General features: G+C 35.7%; 1 protein-coding gene across 3 annotated transcripts in view; it reads right to left on the bottom strand.

Annotated features, from left to right (window-relative positions):
• Positions 1 to 542: 542 nt before the first annotated feature.
• LOC138693724 (protein IWS1 homolog) overlaps positions 543 to 11116 on the bottom strand; it is a 57065-nt gene continuing 46491 nt past the window's right edge. For all 3 annotated transcript variants that reach the window (XR_011330413.1, XR_011330414.1, XM_069817547.1), the window contains one exon: positions 543 to 1416. Coding sequence is in view for 1 of the 3 variants with exons in the window: in XM_069817547.1 (XP_069673648.1) it covers positions 1357 to 1416 (60 nt within the window). In the remaining 2 variants the exon portion in view is untranslated. The remainder of the gene's footprint in view (positions 1417 to 11116) is intronic.

The raw sequence follows: 11116 nt of genomic DNA, 5'->3' as shown, positions 1-11116 counted from the left end.
TACTAGAAAACTGATACAGTTCTTGCATTATCGTGATTGTGTTCTCCGTTTGTAATGATTACATTTACATCCAATAACATCTATCAGATGTGGCAAAAACAAAATCACTACTGTGTGGGAAAAAAAAAAAAAAAAAAAAAAAAAAACTTTTACCTACAACATTTATATTACATTTTAAAGCAAGTTTTGTAGTTATACTATGGAGAGGTTAGTTAATCACTGCAAAGTTTTGAAATGATAAACATCTATGATGTTACTACACAGTTCATCACTGTAACAAGAACGAATGTCTAACGCTCGGCTTATACCGTTCGAGAATTTATCGCTCGTGACAATTTTACCCATCATGCATGTGCGCTACCTATCGTATTATGCTATGAACTACTTGGCGCTCGAGCGAAAACGTCCGATGCAGACCTCTGGTATACAACTTAAATTGTTAAACATACATATGGGTTCTGCATATATCGGATATCTGGGATTGTGGATTTGTGTTCCACGACGGGTACCTACTAAGAAAGGCGTAACTCAAACTAGAGAAAGAATGATGCAAATCAATTTTAATTTTCATTCGACAACAACATACAGCATTTGCGATGAATCTATGGCTTCAACACAAAATGTGATAAGTCATTTATTGCAGTTTTACAGGACCTACGCTTTTAAGGTTTGAACGACTGTATAAAATCATAATAATCAGTTACAAAATAATAGGTTAGAGAGAAAAATACCACAGATATGCATATCATCTTTTGTCACAATAAAGATACCTTTAGGATGCACAACGTATTACAAAATATTTTTTTCGCTAAAAATTGATATGACAACATTCGCCTTGGAATCACAGAATTATAACATGCAACGTAAAAAAATACGCAATATCGCAAAATTTTGATATGAAATTACAAAATTATAGATATTCTCTTTCATTAGTGTAAGTGAAACAATGTAAATCACAATTTAAACTATTATTGTGAAGAGAAATTAAAAATCATAATTCCGTGGTGTTTGGGTAAAGGGGAATAAGTAATTTTTTGTGCAGATGAAATTTTGTTCTCCAGATGAACACACGAGTTAAATTATACAAGTGAGTATGCAATAATCAAAAGAATACTAGCAGTTGATGTGTTTATTTGTGTAGAAAATTATTTGCAATAAGGGTTCCAAGTTTAATTTTCATTTATCGCCAAACTCATTTTTAAGACTCATCTCCATTTACTCAAACAACACAGAATTTTTCCCGAATTTCTTATAAGAACCATTCTATTTAACACAACAGAATTGCTGCCAATCATGACACACTTACCGTGCTAATGTGTCTCATTTTCCCATTTAGGACGCACTAAGTAGTTCATATCAGTAGGTTCTGGTACACGTGCCCAAGCCACCCAACCTTTCTCTCCAGGGCGGAGTGGTCTGAAACGTGACAAACGACCTGTGTAGTCTACCTTAACCTTAATCTACTAACCTTATAAAAGTTACAAGTGATGACGCGAAAATTATGAGCAGGGTTATTTTGAGGGATCTCGATATTTGGGAGATCTCGACACTTTCAAGAAAAATAGCCATTGCGATCACTGTTCCTAGTGAAAAAAGGTCGAACTATAGCCAACGAGATCTGTGTTGACTGTGTTTGTAATTTCTGTGTAAGTGAATCTCGTGGCTTCAGCTTGTGTTTACATTCACAGAAGGTAATAAATACAATAAATGCGATTTACACTTCGTTTTGGGTCATGAAATATAATATATACCAATTTCAGACACTTTGTAATTGTCACATCACACTGCGATTAAGTGTTATTATTATTATTATTATTATTATTATTATTATTATTATTATTATTATTATTCAACTACTAAATATACATAGGCCAAATAGAAATGATCGGGACCAAATTTAAATACAAACTGCTGAGCCATTTATACCCGAACCCACATTTCCTGAAGTCGAAATTGCGATAGAAAATCTGAAAAATTATAAGTCTCCAGGTATCGATCAAATTCCTGCAGAATTAATACAAGAGGGTGGAAGCGCATTATCTAATGAAATTTACAAGCTTGTACTTGCTATTAGGGAAAAGGAAATTGTACCAGAACAATGGAAAGAGTCCATAATCGTACATATCTTTAAGAAGGGGGACAAGACTAACTGTAGTAACTTTCGAGGAATATCACTTTTGTTGATGTACAAAATTTTGTCGAATATCCTTTTGAGAAGATTAACTCCATATGTAGATGAAATTATTGGGGATCATCAGTGTGGTTTTAGGCGTAATAGATCAACTATTGACCAGATATTTTGTATTCGACAGATAATGGAGAAAAAATGGGATTATAAGGATACAGTGATCAGTTATTCATAGATTTCAAAAAGGCATATGACTGGGTTAAAAGAGAAGTTTTATATGATATTCTTATTGAATTTGGTATTCCCAAGAAATTAGTTCGATTAACTAAAATGTGTCTCAGTGAAACGTACCGCAGAGTTCGTATAGGTCAGTTTCTGTCGGATGCGTTTCCAAATCACTGTGGGCTAAAGCAAGGAGATGCACTATCACCTTTACTTTTTAACTTTGCTCTAGAGTATGCCATTAGGAAAGTCCAGGATAACAGAGAGGGTTTGGAATTGAACGGGTTACATCAGCTGCTTGTTTATGCGGATGACGTGAATATGTTAGGAGAAAATCCACAAACGATTAGGGAAAACACGGAAATTTTACTTGAAGCAAGTAAAGGGATAGGTTTGGAAGTAAATCCCGAAAAGACAAAGTATATGATTATGTCTCGTGACGAAAATATTGTACGAAATGGAAATATAAAAATTGGAAATTTATCTTTTGAAGAGGTGGCGAAGTTCAAATATCTTGGAACAACAGTAACAAATATAAATGATACTCGGGAGGAAATTAAACACAGAATAAATAAGGGAAATGCCTGTTATTATTCGGTTGAGAAGATTTTATCATCCAGTCTGCTGTCAAAAAATCTGAAAGTTAGAATTTATAAAACAGTTATATTACCGGTTGTTCTTTATGGTTATGAAACTTGGACTCTCACTTTGAGAGAGGAACATAGGTTAAGGGTGTTTGAGAATAAGGTACTTAGGAAAATATTTGGGGCTAAAAGGGATGAAGTTACAGGAGAATGGAGAAAGTTACACAACACAGAACTGCACGCATTGTATTCTTCACCTGACATAATTAGGATCATTAAATCCAGACGTTTGAGATGGGCAGGCCGTGTAGCACGTATGGGCGAATCCAGAAATGCATATAGAGTGTTAGTTGGGAGGCCGGAGGGAAAAAGACCTTTGGGGAGGCCGAGACGTAGATGGGAAGATAATATTAAACTGGATTTGAGGGATGTGTGATATGATAATAGAGACTGGATTAATCTTGCTCAGGATAGGGACCAATGGCGTGCTTATGTGAGGGCGGCAATGAATCTCCGGGTTCCTTAAAAGCCAGTAAGTATAAGAATTTCTGTACCTCATTTGAGAAATGGAAGCAGTGTAATGTTTCTTTTGTAACAGCCTGTACTCATGTGTTAGATGTCTGCAGGTGTTCAGGCCGCCACCTGGAGAAATATGAATAACATACTGCACAACAATGCAGAAAAAAGTAAAAGTGATCCCGGTATAATGAGTAAACCTAAAGACGAGATTAAATAAAATAATTAGAGTTTACATTTCATCTGATATCTTCAGGAAGGTAAACTTCATATAAAAAGTTCCTGTTAGCACTGTTACGTAGTTTTATTCATGTGTATGCGTTTCTATACGAGAGAGAAAAAGAGGGAGATTGTTTTAAGTTATGCCCTATTATAATTTGTATTAGACCTACAGTTCAAGCCCTATACAACTCGGTCCGAAACATTGCGGTTGTGGATGTAACACTGTAAGAAACACGCTCTCGAAAATATAGGCTAGTAATCATATTCCAATGTATTGTACCACGGTCAAACTATGAGATAAATTGTATCCCTCGTAACCCCGTTATATGGGGATTCTATAGTTTTGCTTTGCCCCCCCCCCTCTCTTTGTCAAAATCTTGCTTATCCTGACGATCTTTTTCGTCCTTGGTGCGTTCCCTTTTAGGCATCTGTTCCAGATCACGCTGCCTCCTCTCCTCTTTATTTACGTCTACACAAAATTATACTCGACTCAGTAACAATGTTCTTCAAGAATTTCAATCTTTACAAATATTTATTCCTACCATATGAAAACTGAGTCATTTCATGTCAAATCAACGCACTGATTCTGACTTCCTGGGATTTTGATGAAACTTGTTATTTCAATTTAGAATTGCTTATTTCTTCACCATACTTACAAGCGGATCAAAAATACATCATTAACGCCTCAATATGTCCTAGTGTAATATATCCATATCAGACAGTGCCTCCAAAAAAAATTTCTAATAAATTTATAGTGGATGCAGATATTATGATAAGGGGTGTGCTGAAAGTAATACTGCAACTGCCTAATGACCTTCCTACAGATATGGTGTATACAGATACAAAATTCAAGGGATTAGGTTTATTTCGTTCAGCATATAAATGCATGTAAGATATTGCTTAAATCCAATAATTCCTTCCTACATGCTACAAGGCAATTATCCCAAGAAATTACTTCCAGTCTCACAGCACTCAGTATCAACGAATCAGCAAATATTTTAGACAAATACAACACTGTAGATATGCGAAAGGTACGGCAAGTATTAAGAGAAAAAGCTTTTGAGAACTGGAGCCAGAAAAAACATAAAGGCAAAAGCGTGCTCTTATACCAACAATATACCCCTGCCAATAAGTCGATCCGGAATCATAAGGGTCTTTCCTGTAGTGAGTGGAGGGAAGCGATCAAGATGAATGCGAACGTATCAGCTGTGCGTAGTGTACCTGGCAGGACTTCGGGCAGTAGCCTCTGTCGACGTTGCGACAGGGAGGTTGAAACCCTTGCCCATCTCCTGGGGGTCTGTCCACACGGTGAACTTCTACGAAATACGCGGCATCTTATAGCAAGATCTACAATAGTAACTGCCTTGAAGAACAAAGGTTATTCAATATATGAAGAAGTACACGGCATACCCAGTGAGGGCAGTAATCGAAGAATCGACATAATTGCATTTAAACCCCCCTCTCTTGAAGGTTACATTATAGATCCTACTGTGAGATTCGAATCGCATGAACACCAGCCAGAAGAAGTACAAGAGGAAAAAAGGTATATATATGAACCTTCCATCAGTTTTTATAAGGACAAATACCATCTGGAATCCATCGTCATCACGGGACTAATGATAGGAGCCCGTGGGACCATACCCCGGTTCCTAGTCGACTTCTGTAAATTTTTTTGCCTGCATAAAGATATTTAAAGAAATCTAACAACTGCAGCACTCAAAGGATCAATAGCTATTTTCAGACATCATATATATGGACCATGACTTTAATTGACGTTACTTCGTTTATTATCATGTGTTTCAATCTAATTCAAATTGTTATTTTTCACTCTAACAACAATGTATCACTAAGCCTCAAGACATTTACTCTATTTATTGTATTGGTACTCTTTGTCAATGGCAACCTGTAGTGGTTACAGGAAGAAATAAAAAAATAAAATAATAGTTATGAATGGAAATCGTAAGACTTTTTTGTCCTGCGTTCATAAGTCATTAAGTATTAGCCTAATTGTTGTATTATATTTTATCAAAAATTGCTGCTTCCTGAAGTATCAGTGGTTAATAATTACCATCTGCACGTTTTAAATAATGTAATCCTATCAATTTTAACAAATTCACCTACCTTTGAAGTCATCGATATATTGAATTAATTCACAGATATTGAAATAATTGCAACAGAGAAAAATTGCACTACTGCACCTCGAAAGAATAGTGCTCATAAATTATTACTTCCGCAAATCTGCGCAGCTTAAGACTAGATTTAAAATAGAGGTAAAATAGTGGAGGAAGTGAAAAAAAATCATTTTTGGTCGAACCAAAGGGTTTTTTTTTCTTTCTCTTAGCAAATTCTGCACTCAATGGTTATATTTATATTTTGTCCCGTGTCCATTCATGCTAATTTGACATGCTATAATAACATTAAATGTAACACAAACAAACAGTGCTACATACCTAAAGAACTACTTGACATGTTGATACCAAATATGAATGGAATCGACCACTTACAACAGAGTTACAGCTCAAGGAAAACTGCAGACTCACGGCGCTTGCTGAGTAAGAATGCTGGGTGGCGAAATGTGGCATGTTACCGGCTTCTTATCTCGCTATGCAGCCACCTCCGCTGATTAAGATTATCAATTCAGTGTTATATAGGAAAAATAATTTAAGGGTTTAATTTCATTTTTTTACATGTCATTTTTCTCCATTTGTCCTCCTAAATATGGATTTTAGACCACTGTGCGTCGGCAGAAATATCATCGCGATGCCTGTTACCAAGTGACGTTGCAGAGGCAGGCAAGGAATACACACCCCCTCTCCCAACCAATCCTTTGCAGATATATTGCACAAGTAGCTACCAGTAGTATAACCAACGAGCTAGAAGTAAGAATATAGAGTGCCGTTCACGTCCACAGTGTGTAATTTCAAGCAGCTAGCCGGCCAAAAATCAATTTTCACACCCCATCTTTAATTCTAAATTCTTATATAGACGTGTTTATAACACTCCAAAGTATACTATCCAAGTGTAGACAGATGCTTACATCTGTTAGGGGACCCTCACAACAGAGCGAAAGTTGCATGTCTGCGATAAGATCATTTACGCTGCAGAGGCAGGCGCGCAGTTTGTATTTCGATGATGCAAAGTGAGGAAGTTAATATAATATTTTTCTTTAATATACAGTGTGGATATATTATAAGAAGGTATATACTTACAAATAAACTAATTCTTTTGCTAAAAATTATTATCTTATTGTCTAGAATAAGTGTCTGAATAAACATGTGCAGAGAGTCGAAGTTCTACCTTATTACATTACTTTGAGTTGAATTTTAAAAGGTGTAGCCCTCTATCACCTCCCTAAAATTTTGTGGAGATATTCATTATGCTTTTCTGAGCAAGACGTCGTGATTTTTTTCTGCAACCAGATGCAGACAGAAAACTATTAATTATTTTCAGACACCATGCGCTCCGTAATCCGGAGAGCTGTTTTCCAGGTATGGAACAAGAGCGAGAAAAAAGTGAAATTCTCAAATATAATTGAACATTTTGGTCTCAAAGATTACTCTGAAGACATTTTACAATCAATAAAAAAATTAATCAAATTTATATGCTCGAAAATTCGATTACGGTGGGAAAAATACAGCATGAATGAGAAAATTTTCTTAAAATATAATGTGCTATGTTTGAACCAAGATGCAAAGTCTGAGAATAAAATATATAATACTTTGAAATCTACTACAAAACAATTCCAATTTGAGTCTGCCCGTACAAGCATTCGGGGACGTCCACGTAAACGTTTCGGAGACCTGAGCGAAAGATCAAAACGGAAAAAAAAATTAGTCCACTTTTTAAAGAAAGATCACCAGAAGAAAAGCTTTCTGCTGCCCATATGAGTTTCAGAACTTCTAGGAAAAGAGATGCGGCCATTATTGTAAGAGAGCTTTTATTTGCATCACTTCAACGTGCGACAAAATCGAGAAAAAAACGTGAAAATTGATTTTGCAGGAACGACCAACAATTGTCACCTAATAAGGATCTCGCTTTGATTAATCAATATAAATAATTAAGGGAAATTCAAAATCTTGTAACAGTTAATTTAGATCCACCGTTTTATTTATTGCGAAACACTGAAGATAGGATAGGTTCAGGCTGGAAAGGGGACTACTTGTTGGCGTGATAAAACAAAGCAGTCGCAATAAAAATGATGCAAGAAGATTTTTCAGGGAGGTTTCCACTTTCACATTTATATCGGGAATAGATGGAAATTTAATAAGTCGTTTAGACTCTATCAGAAACCTTTTTCTTGAGGTTTTGCAATACAGATGAACGGGCACTTCATGTATGCAAGGGAGACAAGGGAATTATATTATACAATATTATATGCCTATAACCCTTTACAGATTCTTGGCTCATGGACAAAGGTCACAGGACACTATTATACCTACTGGCAAACTATCTGAGGAAGCCCAGGAAACGAGGAACAAATGCTATATTAGACTTTTCAGAGAAGTCTTCGCAAGAAAAACATCAAGAAAGACACAAATACCGATCTTTTACTCAGGCTACTTATTTCTTTCATCAGCTTAAAGAAATTAAAAAGAGAAAATCACTGTCGATTTCAATAGTAGTGCTGCTGTTTTCTCCGAGTCTCTATTACTCGGTGCTGCCGAAGGAGAGACTAGCAGTGAGGATACAGATTCTGATGGGGATGCATCTGACGTCTGAACGAATAAGATATGTAGCAATATTCCTTCGTCTTACGCTTTCAATTTTAAGCGCATTCCACATTATGAACATTAATTTATTTTTTCACTCAAATCGTTTTTTTACAATATTACCAATTTTATTTTCAGTAAAAATAGTTGTTATATTCATTTTCATTATTGAAAACTTATCTACTTCAATAATTGAAGTTACATACCAAATTGTATGAAAATTGAGCGATTAGTTTTCGAGAAATGATTTTTGGCCGGCTAGACTCGCTAAATTACACACTGTGGCGTCTATATCAGCGCTCTTGGTGGTACTATAGGGATATCCTGAACTAGCACCAACAGATAGCGCACGTGTACTTTGCGGGATGCGCTTTGCGTGTGCATTTGTTTTTCGGTATATAAACATTGAGGATATACGTAGTGTATTAGTATATTAAATACTCTTAAAAACAACTAAAAATGGCAAATTTTTGTTATGTTCCTATATGTAAACACCAGGGAACTCTTTTTGTCTTCATTCAGGTCCTGAAATATTCTGAATATATGCTTTAAATCTTAACAAAATATAAGTAATAAAATTGCGCCTCGAAAGTGCTAGCTATTAAATAAAAGTAACTACTTCAAATAAGGAATTGTTGACTACAGTTTCATTTTGGAAGAGGAAAAAGAAAAATTAATAAAAACATATGCAACCTCGACAGCGAGCTATCTTAGCTTAGATTATATGCAGTAATTGTAGGAGTCTCCGAAGTTTACGCCCGCAGTAAACTCTCGATAAACTGGGATGTTTATTATCCAGAACGATCCTTAGTGAAACCCATTTCGTGAATAATGTTTTTAATGTACTGTACCCTAATTATTAAAACCATGTTTTAACTTCAAATTTTCAAAATCATCCTACATAGTATTCAACACTGCATGTCCTTAACCTACAAAACGCACGACTAATCGTGATACTGCTGCGATCATATTATATATCATCCTATTAAAAATTGCATTCGATCTTTCTGCAACTACAAAAAAAAAATACAAGGAATTCAATTCCGATAGTCCCTTCCCTATTAAACAAAAAGCATATTGGTGGTTGCATATCCTGTTTTTAGCGTACGGTTCTTAAGTACTAATGATTAAAGAGCGCAATATTCACTTTCGACATCCTGGTAGTTCCTATTTTTTTATTCGTCCACCTCGTTCTCAGAGTTCTCGTTCAGGTTCATGACATTCAATTTACTCGTATCTATATTCTGCATACTGCAGATTTCCCCACCTATCTCGGGGAATCGCTCAATATTATACAAGTTTACGTTATTATTTATTGTAAATGAAATGGAATTATGAGGTAAGAAAATATTGAATTATATTAAATTTACTAGGTTATACAAAATCATTGTAAATATAATTTTGACACGCACAGAAAACCAACAAGCGGGAAAACGTAAGCATCTGTAGCATATGACATAACATAGCCCTACAACATGTTCGCCGCATGGAACGCTCCTGCCATCTAGCGGTAAAACTTCGCATAAGATATCCCTATTGGTGGTACAGAAATGATTCTATACGCAGACGACATGGTGATAGGGTCGGCAGTAAAAGAGGACTTGCAGAAGGCGCTACAAAATCTAGAGAACTGGGCAGAGGAAAACGACCTGGATGCCTGAACAAAGAGAAGACAGTGCAAATGATATTCAGGAAGGGCGGAAAAATAGCGTCCAAAGACAGAATAACCTTATTTGACGAGCCGCTACAAGTTGTAGGGAAATATAAATACCTGGGAATTTCATTACAGACAACAGCAACATCTTTCGGTATGCACGTTCAGGAAAGAGCAGCAGCAGCCATCAAAACCTCATAGGCTACAACATTCCGAATATAACCAATCGATGACACTATTCAAAACGGTAGTAGCGCCAGTTGTAACGTACGGAATAGAGATTATTTGGTAAAAACTCAAGATCGGTGATATGATAAGAATAGAAAAAGTCAAGACTGTGTTTATGAAATGGATACTAGGAGTCGGAAAAGCAGCGCCATCCCGCCTTGTATATGAGCTCATGAGAGAGATATATTTCGTAGAGATGATATCAGATTGCAGCACTGGCTACCATCCACAGGACCCTACCAGGAACTGGTAAGCATAAGAGACCGGAAGAAGAAGGAGATAGACCTAGAGTTCTATACCACATCAGCCATGCTAGACGACAGCTGGACCAGAGAGTGTAGGAGCCAGAGACACGTGAGAAGTCTCGCAATACACGGGTTTCATCTACACTAATAATAAATCTGTAAGCGAAATTTTTCTGGTAATTTTCGCTTTTCCAAAAATAATTGGTGTTAACATATATAATTAACCACCCTGAAACCGAAAATCGCATTTTTGACATTTTTGTTTGTATGTCTGTCTGTATGTTTGTTACCTTTTCACGCGATAATGGCTGAACCGATTTATATGAAAATTAGAATATAAATTAAGTTCGTTGTAACTTAGATTTTAGGCTATATGGCATTCAAAATAGTTTATTTAAAAGGGGGGTTGTAAGGGGGCCTGAATTAAATAAATCGAAATATCTCGCTTATTATTGATTTTTGTGAAAAATGTTACATAATAAAAGTTTCTTTAAAAATGATTTCCGATAAGTTTTATTCTTAAAATTTTGATAGGACTGATATTTAATGAGATAAATGAGTTTTAAAATTAAAATAACGCCATCTAAGACGGTGCAATGAATTAAGAA

This window comes from Periplaneta americana, unplaced genomic scaffold, assembly GCF_040183065.1.
Source record: "Periplaneta americana isolate PAMFEO1 unplaced genomic scaffold, P.americana_PAMFEO1_priV1 scaffold_19, whole genome shotgun sequence".
Taxonomy (NCBI): Eukaryota; Metazoa; Arthropoda; class Insecta; order Blattodea; family Blattidae; genus Periplaneta; species Periplaneta americana.
Note: the sequence above shows the minus strand (reverse complement) of the source record. Positions and strands in the feature narration are given on the sequence as shown.